This window comes from Sinohyriopsis cumingii, chromosome 14 (assembly GCF_028554795.1).
Source record: "Sinohyriopsis cumingii isolate HCF-2022 chromosome 14, ASM2855479v2, whole genome shotgun sequence".
In the NCBI taxonomy this organism is placed as follows: Eukaryota; Metazoa; Mollusca; class Bivalvia; order Unionida; family Unionidae; genus Sinohyriopsis; species Sinohyriopsis cumingii.
The window spans coordinates 33710549-33727775 of record NC_142974.1 but is presented as its reverse complement, the minus strand read 5'-3'; the positions used below and the strand labels follow the sequence as shown (position 1 = coordinate 33727775).

Genomic DNA, 17227 nt, shown 5'->3' with positions numbered 1-17227 from the left:
GGTGGAAAAGCATACCCAGCCAGGATCATCAAAATTATGGTATCTTTTTTCTTGGTCATTCATGATTATTTCAGTGGATATTTTATTGGTTTTTATGAGATCGAATTATTTGTAACCAAATTAATGATATATGATTTTTCAGACCCAATTTAAACTTGCTCTTCGAATGTTTGAAAATCACATTATCATACCCACCTTTTCGATCTCAATACAAGGCGTGGTACTGCATCTACGATAGGAATTTCGATGTTCATTATCATTTTCTGTTTCGACATCAATATTTCTATTACATGTATCTGAAGTAATTTGGTAAATAAAATCAAAGAAACATGAACTAGTTAATGTGTCAAATTGTACACAATACAGATACAAATAACGTCATGAAACCGGAATTTGCATGCGGAGTCAGAGCGGATGCATTAGTGACAATAAGGCCTATACCACACAAGTCTGACGTTTTATCAACAGAAAACAGCAACAAAAAAATTTGAAGCATGAAATAACTGTATCTGTACTAAAAAATATATATGCTGTACAGATACGGTTATGTAGTGTGATGATGCTGTCAAAATTGTCATATTTTATTTATTGAAACATCTGACTCCTGTGATAATACAGTGTGACCCAGCTATAACACAGTAGCTGGGGCCATAGAACCCTACAGTGTTATAGACTGAACCATGTTATAAGCAATCTGGTCAGTTAGCTGAAGAGAATGATGCATGTACCCCCAAAATATTGCGAAGGGTGGGAGGTAATAATACAGGCGGTAAAATACGTGCTTCATTGGAAGTTACCATTTTAAATTGATGCATGTAAATTTGTGAAACACACCTGTAGTGAAAACAGAGAAGACATATATAATATTTTACTTTATTTAGAGAACCACAGATTGGTACATATACGTATTATACTGTTTATATATACATGTCATATGTATAGCACGAATAGAGTATCAACAGTGTACTCACCTGCGAATCTCATCACATAAACTGAATCCACAATACAAGTAATTTCATCAAAAAAGCCACACACAGATTTAAAATATTCAGTAATTTTGTCACAGGTCATATAGGTCTGAACTCAGTGGAAAAACATAGCGCAATCACATAACGAATGATAAAGCAAATATACTTTTCAGTATGTCCCAAGTCTGCAAAAAGGAAACTTTCACGGTACAGTAAACGTGTTCCAGTCACGTTGGAAAATGAAAAAATTCATCAGATTCCATTACTTTTATTTAACTTTGGTACTGACTTCTTTAAAGGAAAGTTCTTTGTTTTTAATGAAGATTGCTGTAGTCAGCTTTCTTTGATGAAAGGTGCTTGTGTTTTGAAGTCACCGCTAAAACCCAGCTTTGTAGAACCAAACAAATGCCCGTTTCTTATTGTGGTGGCAACATAAAAAAATATTTGTATTGCATGATTGAGACGGATTTTGTTTTCATTTGCTTAGCATATTTTCATAACAGTCAGTGCTTCAAAGGTAATGTTTTCTTCGAAATTTCAGCAAACTATTTTGTCTGGGTATATTCTAAAAAAGGAATTGGCCATCGTTTGGTTAACTGTAGTTACAGTTTCTCCCTTATTATTGAATAGACAAACAGGTAAGATATGTTTTTTTAATTATATTTATGGTAGTGGAGTGATGCTGCCTTCCACTCATGCATCAGAAAATTTACAAAGGGTCAATGGACAAGTGAGACACAGGTGTTCTGGTCTGATGACAAGGATTTGTACAGAAAATGTGGGTGTTCTGAAGGATTTAATTCTGTGTGGAAAGCAGAGGAATTTAACTTACCATCCACACACAAATGTCAGTCTATGTAAATATATTAATTACTAGCAAGCAGCTGAAAATCCCACGAAAGATACATTATGAGATAATGCCTCATCCAACTGATCTCCGCTAACAGAAATGTCAACAACAAAAAAGGCAGATATCTCACAAATTACAGTTCTCATACTCGATGTCAACATAGCTGACTATGATATAACAATGCACTGTTGAGATGGTTTGTCAATATGGACAAAGAAATGGTTTATGTAACAACAGATAAATTTCAGTGCATTTTATATCATGTCTGCAGCTTCCTTTCATGGGGCCTCTGAATTTCTCCAATCCAAACCAAGTTTAAACAGCCAACAATGTCACCAATAAAAAAATTGCCAGATGCTATATTTTGCTGCCAATAAGGAAAATAAAATCACAGTTTGCAACATTGGTGAAGCTCTATGTGATCCTAGAATAAACATTTTACACTTTATTTTTCATAACTTTAAGAAGTAAAAACTATTTTTTCAAGTATGAGAAAAATAAATACAAAAATTTCAGGGGCAATGCCATGATCATCTTGTATTATTCATGCGCAATCTCTTCCCCAAAATGATAATAAACATTTTATGTTTTTTCTGTACTTTTAAGAAAGATTTTTTTTTGTGTGTGGAAAAATACATGTATATAAAAAAAAAGAACCACGGCACAACCGTGTTAGATCCAAATTCATGTTATAACAGAGCATGCTATCATGGGGTCACACTGTACCAATAGCTACTCAGCTTCAGTTAAAATACAACTAGTGACAAAATTCTCCAATAATATAAATGCTCAGTAAGCTATGTATTAAGTGTATGGGATTAAATAATTTTGAGTAAAATCATAATTGTTCCAGTAAATAAAGTGGGATATAATAATAATGTGCTAAAAGCTTAAGACAATGTTGATCATAGGTTATCTGTAATTAACTAATTTTATCTTTCTTTCAGATCTGACAGAAGAAAAGTCAAATTATTAGAAGATTGGGGTTTAAGGAAGAAAATTTGAAAACTGGAGAAGCCTATAGCCAAGATCTTAGAGATATTAAATAGTGACTGCTGCAGCAAAGATCCAAACAGTAATCAGATGAAACATTTCAAGCTGAAGATGGAGACATTCACTAGTGACATTGGATGGGTCGGTCAAGTCAAGAGAAACCCCAAAGACAGCCCCTTGATGATAAGAGTCAAATAATGCTTCAACAGTTGAATTAACACAACTGCCCCAGTAGTTCTTGAACAATTTTTAAAGGAAAAATACAGAACATACAAAAAGTGTTGGCAAGAGTTAAAAAGGAATATCGCTTCTCAATTTACATATTCTTTGCTTCATATTATAAATTTATCTGAAATTAAATACCACTTTTACAATAATATGTTGCATTTTATACTCTTTTAAAACCCCACATTAAATGTTATTTTATGATTCAGGATGAAATGTTACTATAGGTATTTGTGAGTTTGTGGTATAACTTTTTTTTAGTCAAGAATCATTTATGAGAAACTTCGTTCATCATAGTTTACAAATATGTTAATGCATGTGTGAACTTTTATGAACTGTTCATGAAATTTGGTATTTAACATATTATAACATTTTGATAATTAGCATTATCTATGCTATTGTGCTTATTTTACAATGGCAAATAACTTCATCCATTTATTTCCTTGCTATCATCTGCTTGTATTTAGCGCTGAACTACAGACTTGAGCCTGTTCTGATATTAACTTTTGGTCAATGGTGAAATCACAGACTATCCGAAAGCAAATGGCCAGAGTATTTCTTGTCCAGACATAACAAATCAGTAAACAATTGTTCAATTTTCTCCAATACGTCACAAACTGAACACAGTGTATTAAGCGGTTTTGAAAATTGAACTAATCTTGATTATGACTGGCATAAAATGGAAGTTAACAGACGCAATTAGGATAAACTAGCAGGGTTGGAACTAGTCCGATAAATCAACCCCACAAATCTGTGTTGACACTGATGGACGATGTTGTGGGTCTGATGTCACCTGTTCATTAAAATATGCAATTTTGCTGCTTGCAAATGATTCCAGAACAAACCCGCATACACTTTAGACAAACCTAATTGGCAAGTCATATCAAGAGTGAAATTCAAAATGGCCACATGACAGATGGTTGTGCCATTCCAGGTGGATTTACGTCACCAAATGTATGATTTGCTCAGGAAATATAATCTACAGGTCACCAAAACGACTCCTCTGCGATGGTAGCTGCACAGCCACGAGAAATACCAGCAAGTGTATAAGATGTACACCGATGTCAGAAACCAAATTTGTATGCAGATAATTGCAGCTTTTAATGAATCTGATATCAGCCCATCACCCGAAAATCAATATCATCACGGGTGAAAGGCTGATTTATCGGCCTAGGATGGAACTACCGAGGGGTGCAGACTCGTAATTTTGTGTTATATTGTTACATGTTAAACTCCTGATTTTCTTTGTAACGAACCCCTGTGTTTACATGTAGGACTACGTTCGAGACTGCCACTTATAGTATTTTGAATGTGTCCTAACAGCAATAGTTACTTACTGGCTAAAGACTGAATATGGTAATTAAACTATGTGATATGACATGTCAATCCTAAGAAGAGGTACGAGCTTTTCTTCCCTTCCAGGAAACTGAAGTAAACTTGAAAATGTTTTTTAAGTTTATGAGTACAAAGTCACCAGAGAAAAAGTTCTTCCCTTTTCCAGCAAAACGACATACAAAATGGGACAAATCGAGCGTGATCTACTTACCGATCAGCTTTATGTAAAATGTACACACTTCACGTTCATATGTTGCTATTTTAGTGAAGTTTCAACTACGTATCGAAAGTATCTGCCCTACAGCTACGTTAAACAAATATGGTTGACAATTGACCGGAAAAGGCCGATATTATACGGAAATATACCAACCGCTCAACAGTTTAATACACTTCCTTTCATGATGGAAATAATTAAATAGGAAATGTAAGTCATATTCTTCATAAATTAAAATCTTCTACGGAAATTAGTCTCAAATATCAATCTGAATTAAAAGATTAATAGGAATTTAAATTGGTTTAATATTTTTGTTTTAAAAAAAATGTATAATCTGTATACCAGACTATATTGATCATGTGACACATGTAGCCAAAATGGCAGCCTCCATGCAGAACTGAGAATTGAATTGGAATTGTACTATGTAGTATCAGCTTACGCAATACGTGACATTGTTGTTATAGCTGAATAAAAAATTTTGGTTGCTTGAACTTAATAGGTACAGTTATACACGTATTTAATACGAATAGAAACATAATGTTTGACAGATTAAACAGTAAATAAGTTGCTGCTGTTAGTTTAATTCAAGTACTGAAGTAGGTCTTCTTTCTAACAGTGGAGACCGACGTTGTTGGGCCGTATTCCATACTGACGTTTTACGCTGTGTTTACCTCCCCATCAGTTATGACTATCGGACGCTCGCTGATAATTAATAAATATATGAAACCGCTAAGAAGAATGTCACAAATATAGTCCATGCAACGAAATCAGCCCACTACACTACTAAGATCATGGAAAGTTCCAGCTGCAAAGAGCTGTTCGAGATTACTAACTACCTAACGTCAAGGAACAAATCTACACCACTACCAACTACCTTCTCTCCCGTCGACCTTCCAGACATGTTTGCTAATTTCTTCCGTGACAAAGTACAAACCATTAGAAACAAGCTTGACACCACAATTTCAATTGACTCGTCATCACCATACAGTTGGGATACAGAATTTGAGCAGCAACCATTAGCAGCATTTGAACCTGTCTCTGGATTTCGTACGTACAATCCTGATGAAGAGTGCACCAAAGTCATGTGAACTTGATCCAATTCCAACATCACTGCTGCTTGAGTGCTTAGATCCAGTATTACCTTCACTAACTGATGTTATTAATAGCTCTCTCATACGGTGAATTTCCATCATTTTTCAAAACTGCCATTATAAAGCCTCTGCTAAAGAAACCAACACTAGACCATAAAATTTAAAGAACTACCGCCCAGTTTCTAATCTCCCATTCATATCAAAAATCTAAAAAAAAGGTTGTTCTATCCCAGCTTGTATCTGATCTAAATTCAAAGTCTTTTTAGCAATGTACAATCTGCATATCACTCTTGCCACAGTACTGAAACTACTCTTCTAAAAGTAGTTAATGACATTCTCTCAGCGTTGGATAGCGGAAAGATTACAGTCCTTACCCTCATTGATTTGTCTGCAGCATTTGACACAATAGACCATGATATATTACTTCACCATCTCCAGCATGTTTTTGGCATTCATGATACAGCCTTACTGTTGTTCAAGTCCTACTTGGTCAACAGGACACAAATTGTATCTGCATATGGAATACACTCCAGCCCAGTTGATCTATGTTATGGTGTTCCACAGGAGTCTGTTCTTGGACCTGTTCTCTTCATTCTGTACACTCAGCCACTCTCAAGTGTCATAGATCATCATCCATTGTCTCACCAATTGTACGCTGATGACACCCAAATATACAAATCTAGCCACCCAACTGAAGTTGATGCTACCATCCAAGGTGTAGAGAGGTGCATTTCTGAAGTGAAATCATGGATGACATGTAACAAACTGCAGATGAATGATGATAAAACTGAGGCCATTCTGATCACAACACAAAGACTTTCTCATTCACATTCTTTACCTCAAACAATAAATATCACAATAAATATCAGCAGCACCAACATTAAATTAACACACTCAATATGAAACCTAGGTGATACTCTGGACAGTACTCTCACATTGCACCAATATATCATGAAGATATGCAAGGCTGCATATCTTGAGCTGAGACGCATCAGCTCATTTTGCAAATATCTTTAAGTTAATGTCACTAAAACACTTGTGTGTTCATTAGTACTTTCAAGACTGGACTATTGTAAATCATTTCTGTCTGGTTCATCTCAATACCTACTCCAGAAACTTCAAAAAGTTCAAAACACAGCTGCTCGGATCATACTTTGAGTACCACAATCAGAGCACACCTCCCCGTTGCTCTGTACCCTACACTGGCTATCCATTCGATCCAGAATCAAACACAAAATTTGTTCTCTGTGCTACCTTTCACTGTCGGACTCTAGTCCAACATAACTATCCGACCTCACCCATGTGTACACACCAGCAAGATACTTACACTCCTCTTCTGACAATCGTATACTCATTATTCCCACTATGAAAACAAAGGCATATGGACAGCGTTCTTTTGCATACCAGGGCCCAGCAATGTGGAATGAATTGCCCTCTGAACTTAGACACAAAGACAGTGATCACATTCAAGAGGGTTCTAAAAACTCACTTATTTCAACTGCAAGAACAAACTTAGAGACCTAATATTTCCTACCTTAAATATTCTCAGCATGTTTTTAATGTTTTCTAATTGCATGGTGTTTGTTTTTGTAATCATATCATTATATGTTTTTTGTATCTTATAGGTGTTGTCTAATGTTGTAAAGCGCTTAGAGCTTCTAAAGATTAGATGCTATACAAAGTCCTCATTATTATTGTTATTATTATTTTGACTGATCTAGGTATGCAGATAGTAACTAAAAACCCTCTTCTTTTGACCCATGGCATTAAATCCATGCATATTGTCTTCCCTTTTATTCATGCTTGACTGGATCATCAAGGGTGTGGTCATTCAGGAAAAAAGAGGGATTCACTGTACGCTTACCATCCTCCTGGAGGATCTGGCTGTTGCTGATGACATTGCACTATTCTCACTTCGACACAAGAACATGCAAACCGCGACTGATGACTGTGCAAACATAGCAAGCAAACTTCGACTGCATACCAGCACCATTAAGGCTTTCCTGATCAGCTTGGAGCCATGTGATTTACCTGGCTACTTTTACTTTTCACCTGGCTACTTTAAAAAAAAAAAGCTGAATCACCATACGGGGAGGTTATCCCCCAAGCCCTCTACACACTTTGGCTTCTCACTCTCAGACTTTAAATCTAATGGAAATCCCAGACCAGAAAGGCTAATCTCATGAGCATTAACAACAGAATGATAGAACAAACACATCAATCAGGCTGAATGGATAGGAAGTTGAAGAAATAGAAAACTTCATCTGTCAGGGCTACAAAATGACAATGGAGATGCAGAAAAAGACATACATACAGGAATTTCCAAAGCCAGACAAGCATTTGCAGCTCTCAGAATTACACGGAGGAACAGAAGCATTATTATGAAGAATAAGATCAGGCTTTTAAAGAACTATGTCCTGAGTTCCTTACTACTGGTATATATGGAGCAGGATCTTGGAAAATTACCAAAAGCATAAGTCATAAATAAATCAGAAGTGTTCCAGAACAGATGCCTGCACAAAATTCTCAATATCTTTTGGCCTTCCACTATCTCAAACACTGTACTGCTCAGAAACCCATTTCCCAAGAAGTCCAAACATGCAGATGGAAATGGATGATCTGAAGATTTGTACATTCTTACCCAGAGTTGCCCTCAGATGGACACTATATAGCTTGTATTACTTTAAAACTCCATATTTTGGATACAGTACATCATTGTCTATATAAAAAGCTGCAATATTAGTCTAGACATTGACATATGAATGCACCCTTGTGAATATGATAGTAACAGATCAGTTTTGTTACACCACTTGGTGAATGATCAGTGATGTCAAAGTAATTAATTTTTTTTCTGTTGAAAATCTGTTTTAAAAATGTTAAGTAAACTAAAAAGGACGATACTATTCCAGTATTTGAACAGTTGTTTGAAACTGTTTTCTCAAGTTGTATTTTGAATACAAATTGTTTTTTTTTTTCACTTTTTTTCTTTTCTTCCCAGTTTTGGATGAAAATGAGATTTACTGAAACTGACATTTCCAATCCTTTTTGGTGTCATAGTAATTTTGTCTACTAGTTTACACTGCTACTCATTATACTCACTTACTTACAAGTTTTTCTTGGGACAAAATGTGACCCTGAGCTATACTAAAATCATCACAGTTATGCACAATGAGTATGGAATTGCCAATTTACCACAAGTTTTCATCCTGTGTCCCCCAAATCTTAACCCTCTGTGCCCCACTGGGCACTTTTTTCATCTGAAAAAATGAAAATGTGCTTACAGCTTTTCTGTAGTGGATATCCATCCATGTTTGTTGGCACTAGCAAGGCCCTAAGTCACAAAAGGTGATAAATCTTTATGATTGCAATAAATATCTTTTTTAAAACAATGTATCAGGCACTGAGGATGTTAAAAGTTTGTGGTAGTTGGCCAAGATACATTGTAAAGTATTTGATGGTTGTTAGTGTTACATACTTTGGAGGTTAAATTATTATATTCATTATTCTTGTAATTTTCCCCCATAAAATGTTGTGCTTCTATAATTTGGAGGGTGGATATGCAGTGTCCCCTGCCCATGGGATCCCTATAATTTGGAGGGTTGGGTATGCAGTGTTCCCTGCCCATGGGATCCTATAATATGGAGAGTGGGATGTGCAGTTTCCCCTGCCCATGGGATCCCTGTAATTTGGAAGGTGGGATTGGCAGTACAACCTGTTCATGGGATCCCTATAATTTGGAGGGTGGGATATGCAGTTTACCCTGCCCATGGGATCCCTATAATTTGAAGGGTGGGATATGCAGTTTACCCTGTCCATGGGATCCCTATAATTTGGTGGATGGGATATACAGTGTCCCCTGCCCATGGGGTCTTATGTGCAATGCTGGATCCATATCTGTCAAATGTAATCCTTCCTGTCTTAAAAACAATGCTGATGAGAATTGACATTAATCTCTTAATAATTTTTTTAATGAACAGTGTATGAGGGGTCATTGTTAATTTAATCATGTACAGTGTGTCCAACAAATTTCATAAAAAAGCTTGGTAATGCCATTAACAGAAAGTGAATATTAAACCTACATCAGAATAGTTCAGTATTGTGTTTTGGAGTTATGGAATCACCTTGTGAGGCAAGTAAAGCATAAATCCCATGATTTTCATCCGATGTTTGTGGCATAAAATCAAATTTGAATACATCATTACATTTTAGATCAGTTTTTAGTTGCTTCACTCTCAGGGCATCATACCAAGACCAAAACATATATTAATGAAGGATCATTTCTCTTGAATTTCATCCACAAGGATTTGTGTGCTGATATTACAGCATATGATCATATCTTAATTGGGTCCTACTGCAAAATGCATAGATCCAGATCTGCTGTTGTATAATGCACTGGCAGATCCAGGTCTATGCAGTTTGTTTGAAGTAATGAGAACTTTGGCAGATGAATGTCTGTCTTGTTTGAACTTAATACCTATATAGGTATATGCAGTACATCAGGTGCAGTTGTGAAGAGTATTTAAATGTTCAAGTGAAGAGTATTTAAATGTTTAAGTGAAGAGTATTTAAATGTTCAAGTGAAGAGTGGATGCTTATTTACTAATATCAAAATGTAATACTGGTTTAAATTTGTTTTTCAGGCAACCCATAAGAGTTCATCAAAGATGACCATTGAAATCTATTAATGTCAATCCCCCCACAATGAGTTTGGTAACATCACAATGATCCAAATTTTTAGACGAAGAAGGAGAATTCTGATTGTCCTTGTTTCAGCAACAGTTATTTTCCTCATCTTTCAGTTGTTTTCATTCAAAGTGCTCAACCTATCTCAAAGATTGTCACACTCTGAGAAAGTTGTTATAAAGGATCTAGACCTGATTGACCACTCAGAAAATATACTAAATGACAAACGTGTTCCATTAGAAGATGAACAGATGAAATGGAACTCCAGTTTACTGGTACCCCATGGCGTGCTTCCTTCACAAGCCAGATTTTACATGCCTTACAAGGACAATGTGTTTCAGTGTTTATATAGCAAGGTTAGTCTTTCTATTTATTTCTAAATTCAGCAGAATTGTAGTACAAGTATTTATACTTATCATCAGAGTATACTGTTGTTTGCCACTAACCCTCACTATAATGCCTTTCCCACACATCAGTCATGGTCCCACATACTGGTATCACACATGGTCCCACACATCAGACATGGTCCCACATACCAGTATCAGACATGGTCCCACATCAGACATGGTCCCACATACTGGTATCAGAAATGGTCCTACACATCAGACATGTCCCACATACCAGTATAAGACATGGTCCCACACATCAGACATGGTCTACATACCAGTATCAGAAATGGTCCCACACATCAGACATGTCCCACATACCAGTATCAGATATGGTCCCACACATCAGACATGGTCCCACACATCAGGCAAGGTGCCATAAACTGGTATCAGACTTGGTCCCACACATCAGACATGGTCTACATACCAGTATCAGAAATGGTCCCACACATCAGATATGGTGCCACAAAATGGTATCAGACTTGGTCCCACACATCAGATATGGATGTAGTTACAAAATGATTCCATATATAAGATGTACTGCTATGGCAACTGTGAGAAAATTTTAACCATTGAACTTGAATTGGTTTATCAAATGTATTACAATATGGGTTGAATGGGTTTAACAGATGTATGACAATATGGGTTGAATTGGTCTATCAAATGTACAACAATATGGGTTGAATTGGTCTATCAAATGTACAACAATATGGGTTGAATTGGTCTATCAAATGTACAACAATATGGGTTGAATTGGTCTATCAAATGTATGATAATATGGGTTGCATTGGTCAATCGAAATGTATGATAATATGGGTTGAATTGGTCTATCAAATGTATGATAATATGGGTTGAAAGAAAAAAACCATAAAACTTAGCATTGTATCTTTATTACCTTTCCAAAGTATTATTATTTGCACATAATCATCAAATTTGTAAATATTTTGAATATATCATGGTTTGGTTATGGTCATGTATTTGGCTATACCATGGTTTGGTAGATCATGTGTTTGGCTTTACCATGATTTGATAGATCATGTGCTTGGATATAGCATGGTTTGGTAGATCATGTGTGTGGCTAGCTGTACCATGGTTTGGTAGATCATTTGTTTGTCTGTACCATGGTTTGGTAGATCATGTGTAAGGCTATACCATGGTTTACTTTCATAATTTGTCTGTACCATGGTTTTGTAGATCAAGTATTTGTCTATATCATGGTTGGGTAGATCATGTGTTTGTACTGGGTTTGATAGATCATGTATTTGTCTCTGCCATGGTTTGGTATGTCATGTGTTTGGCTATACCTTGGTTTGTTATATCATTTGTTTGTCTGCAACATGATTTGGTAGTTCATGTGTACAGGGTCCATAAGGGACTTTGAAAACCTTGAAAAGCCTTGAAAATTGAATTTGACACCTCAAGACCTTGAAAACACCTTGAAAATTCAAAATATTATCTGGGTACCTTGAAAAGTTTTGATTTTCATGAAACTAGAAGGAATTAATAAATAGTTTTCATCTTACAGATTTAAATATAAAAAAGGGAAAAATAAAAGATCTCTCGCTATGTTTTTGCCAGAAGGGAAATTTCTGCTACTCCAGGCCACTATGAAGTCATACATTTTGAACTTCCATTTGTATGAAGCCTGAATGTAGCAATGGTTTAAATTTGAATTGTTTGTACGCTTGGAAATGGCTGGCTGCCAATTCCAACCTTGGTGGCTAGAGAAAAACAAAAATTAAGTTTGGATTATGAGATCTTTCTCAGAAAGCTTTACAAAATGCCCATTATGCCAGAAAGAGTTGCATGCAATGGGAGAAAGTGCTTTATGGTGACATGCACCTGGAGAAAAAAAAAACACCAAGCTCTGATAATGGTGGCTAATATGGCCTTCAACATGAACTGATTTTTGATGAAAGAAGTATGTGAACACAGAGATTCAAGTTTTAATATAGTAACTCTGTGTAGTCTTAATTATGAAATTAGTTTGATCTGGTTCTGTATTTCGATTGAGTGGAAATAGGAAATGAAAATGATGAATCTAAAAATATAGACTACAGCTAAGCCGAGAGAAATTTTAATATATCTAATATGAAATAGTTCAATATGCAGATGCTGTTTTTAAATAAGTGATAATACAAAAAAAGATGTCATTGTTACTTTTTTGTTGTTTGGGGGTGGGTAAAGGAGACAGGCTGGTGCTGAAAAAGACCTTGAGACAATGACAGCTGCTGCTGATGACTATGCATTGAAAGCGGAGACCTAAAGGAAAATTTTGTTTATTGTGACATCAATTAGTTTGAGGAAAAGTGTTAAGGACAAAATTGCTGAACTTAGAGCTCTTGAAAAACAGTTTGAGGATAAGCTACAAAAACTGAAAAATTCACTCTAAAATATTTTCAGCTCTTTAAATAGTGTAGTGTAAACATTGTAAAATGAGGGGCTGAGTGGTCTAAAGCGCTTACAGTTACGGATCACTGCCATCTCACCTCTGTCTGCGTGGGTTTGAGTCTCAGATTCGGCCAATGTGGGTATGTGAGAAAGCTTGCCAGTAGCTTCTCATGGGTCGGTGGTTCTTTCCTGGGTTTCCTTGGGTTTTTCCTCCACCAATAATACTGGCCGCCATGGATAGCCTATTGTGAAACACTGTTCAGTGACTGTATGTTATTCTAATGCCCAGATGTAGGATGTTTAGTATTAATGGGAATGATATCAGTGATCATAATCTTGACTTCATGTTTTTTAAAAGAAATCAATTTGCAAAAAATGTTCCACATATGAAGTAACAGTAAGTATTAACTTGTGTTTACATACAGTTTCTTTATATAGTCTTCAAAATTAATGTAAGAATGCACCTTGAAAAATATGATTTTTTTATCTTGAAAATTTTAGAAGAAGCATGTTACTAACTGTGTGTGTATGGCTATACCATGATTTGGAAGTTCATGTGTATGGCTATACCATGATTTGGTAGTTCATGTATATGGCTATACCATGATTTTGTAGTTCATGTGTATGGCTATACCATGATTTGGTAGTTCGTGTGTATGGCCATACCATGATTTGGTAATTCATGTGTATGGATATACCATGATTTGGAAGTTTATGTGTATGGCTATACCATGATTTGGTAGTTCATGTATATGGCTATACCATGACTTGGTAGTTCGTGTGTATGGCTATACCATGATTTGGTAGTTCGTGTGTATGGCTATACCATTATTTGGTAGTTCATGTGTATGGCTATACCATGATTTGGTAGTTCATATGTATGGCTTGTCACAGAATTAGGCAAAAAAATAACTTGGTTTTGCCTTAGAACTATTTGACTATTTCTTGTTGTACATGCGTACAACGTTATCTAGGGTGAATAAGTGTTTTTCCAGGTAAGTGACTGTATTAACATGTACCTCGCCAGAAATTACTTTCGATGAAGGGACGTTGATAACATGATATGCACTGGTATTTTACCCTGACTTTTGCTCACTCTCCTATGGATTTAAGTAAGATCGATTTGTGAACCGAGACTGGTCGTTTTGGATCACGTCAAGGAGTGTACGCTGTCCTTTGTTCTCCAGCCATAGGGCTGATTGTGACTGTCACTGTGATTGTGACTGTCACTGGGGTTGTGACTGTGACTATGACTAGAGCTGACTAGAATTTACTAGAGATGTCTGAAGCTGTCTAAAGTTGTTTAGAGCTATCTGGAGTTTCCAGAGTATTTAAGGCTGCATGCTGTCGATAAGTATGTATGTTTGTACGTATGTCTGTGCCACGAATGTACACGTAGCAAATTCAAAAGGGTGCTGTATGCTGTCTGTACGTGTGTATACGTATGACTGTACATGTGGTGGATCCATAAAGGGTGCAAATGGCCAGTAAGAGTGTGGGCCAACCCAAGGAATCATGTGACTGTACAAGGGGTCTAGAAGCATATGTTTGGTTCAATTATTGTTCCAATTGCATTTTTATGCTCATAGGATTAATTTGAATCGTAGTTGTGTTCATAAGATTATTTTGAATCTTAGTTGTGTTCATGCGATTATTTTGAATCTTAGTTGTGTTCATAAGATTATTTTGAATCTTAGTTGTGTTCATAAGATTATTTTGAATCTTAGTTGTGTTCATAAGATTATTTTGAATCTTAGTTGTGTTCATAAGATTATTTTGAATCTTAGTTGTGTTCATAAGATTATTTTGAATCTTAGTTGTTTTTCATAAGATTATTTTGAATCTTAATCAGAGTTCATATTTGAGATTATGTGAGTCTTTCTTGTAGTGTAAAATACTGTTTGAAGCGTATCTGCAGTCCATGAGGTTTCTTGGATCTGTACTTCATATATTGATTTCATAGTTTTGGTTTATTTTCAATGTGTGAATGTTGTGTAGAGTGATTTGAGTCAATCGTATGTTGAGAGCGTGAGAGAATCATTATATTTTTACATCATATATTTTTCTTTATTAATTCATTTAATAAATTTCTATCTTTCTCACCTGTGTTTGTCTTATTCACTTAGTCCAAAAACCCACTCGGTTTCTATTCTGCGACATGGCTGTACCATGATTTGGTAGTTCATGTGTATGGCTATACCATGGTTTGGTAGATCATGTATTTGTCTGTCCCATGGTTTGGTAGATTATGTGTTTGCCTCATGGTTTGGTAGATTATTTATCTGTCCCATGGTTTTGGTAGATCTTGTGTTTGCCCCATGGATTTGGTCGATCATGTGTATGGCACTACCATGATTTTGGTAGATGATGTGTATGGCACTACCATGATTTTGGTAGATGATGTGTATGGCACTACCATGATTTTGGTAGATGATGTGTATGACACTACCATGATTTTGGTAGATGATGTGTATGGCACTACCATGATTTTGGTAGATGATGTGTATGGCACTACCATGATTTTGGTAGATGATGTGTATGGCACTACCATGATTTTGGTAGATGATGTGTATGGCACTACCATGATTTTGGTAGATGATGTGTATGGCACTACCATGATTTTGGTAGATGATGTGTATGGCACTACCATGATTTTGGTAGATGATGTGTATGGCACTACCATGATTTTGGTAGATGATGTGTATGGCTATACCATGGTTTTGGTAGATGATGTGTATGGCTATACCATGGTTTTGGTAGATGATGTGTATGGCTATACCATGGTTTTGGTAGATGATGTGTATGGCTATACCATGATTTTGGTAGATGATGTGTATGGCTATACCATGGTTAGGTAGATCATGTGTTTGTTAGTTTATAAACAATTATAATTAGTGAGAATGCAAATTAGATTTTAAAAATACCTTTATAACAAAACATATTTCATCATCCTTCAGGGACTGACCATTTAAATTTAAAGTGTATTGGGTTGGCATTTTCTTTTGAAAAGGATATTTTTCCTTCTTTCACCTCAAAAGAATTTATTTTTTCAACCAATATAATAGGTATGATTTGTTCTTTTCTTTTATAAGTCAAGCAAGAATATGTTTTAAAGCTGTTTGAGTGCTGGATCTGTTTCTCAAAAAAATGTGCCATCATCTCCAAAAATAAGACCCGGTGGAGGCTCATGTCACCAACAGTAATGCTTATTATTGCATAACACTGTCACATCATGATCAAGAAGTTGCATGCAGCAGTATTTGCTATTAAAAAACATAGTCATAATAGGAAAGTGCATACAACAATGTCCTTGTGTTCCATAACATTTTCACTTCTCAATAGGAGAGTGCATGCATATCATTGTCTGGTATTTAATAACATTGTCACATCGTCAGTAGGAGAGCCCATGCATATCAGTGCCTGGTATTCCATAACATTGTCACAGCGTCAGTAGGAGAGCTCATGCATATCAGTACCTGGTATTCCATAACATTGTAACATTGTCAATAGGAGAGTGCATGCAGCAATGCCTGGTATTCAATAATATTGACACATTGTCAATAGGAGAGTGCATGCATATCAGTGCCTGGTATTCCATAACATTGTCAATAGGAGAGTGTATGCATATCAGTGCCTGGTATTCCATAACATTGTCAATAGGAGAGTGTATGCATATCAGTGCCTGGTATTCCATAACATTGTCAATAGGAGAGTCCATGCATATCAGTGCCTGGTATTCCATAACATTGTCAATAGGAGAGTGTATGCATATCAGTACCTGGTATTCCATAACATTGTAACATTGTCAGTAGGAGAGTGCATGCAGCAATGCCTGGTATTCCATAATATTGACACATTGTCAGTAGGAGAGTGTATGCATATCATTGCCTGGTATTCCTTAACATTGTCAATAGGAGAGTGTATGCATATCATTGCCTGGTATTCCATAACATTGTCAATAGGAGAGTGTATGCATATCAGTACCTGGTATTCCATAACATTGTCAATAGGAGAGTGTATGCATATCAGTACCTGGTATTCCATAACATTGTCAATAGGAGAGTGCATGCATATCAGTGCCTGGTATTCCA

At 35.9% G+C, this 17227-nt stretch overlaps 2 protein-coding genes across 4 annotated transcripts in view; one reads left to right on the top strand and one right to left on the bottom strand.

Moving 5' to 3' along the window:
• Positions 1 to 4700, bottom strand: part of LOC149783541 (E3 ubiquitin-protein ligase RNF19A-like) — a 56055-nt gene extending 51355 nt beyond the window's left edge. For both annotated transcript variants that reach the window (XM_089931802.1, XM_089931803.1), the window contains exon 1: positions 4583 to 4700. The gene's annotated coding sequence lies outside the window, so the exon portion shown is untranslated. The remainder of the gene's footprint in view (positions 1 to 4582) is intronic.
• A 248-nt stretch (positions 4701 to 4948) lies between these two features.
• Positions 4949 to 17227, top strand: part of LOC149783540 (uncharacterized) — a 52413-nt gene continuing 40134 nt past the window's right edge. For both annotated transcript variants that reach the window (XR_016413623.1, XM_089931801.1), the window contains exons 1-2: positions 4949 to 5084; positions 10317 to 10715. Coding sequence is in view for 1 of the 2 variants with exons in the window: in XM_089931801.1 (XP_089787927.1) it covers positions 10398 to 10715 (318 nt within the window). In the remaining variant the exon portion in view is untranslated. The remainder of the gene's footprint in view (positions 5085 to 10316; positions 10716 to 17227) is intronic.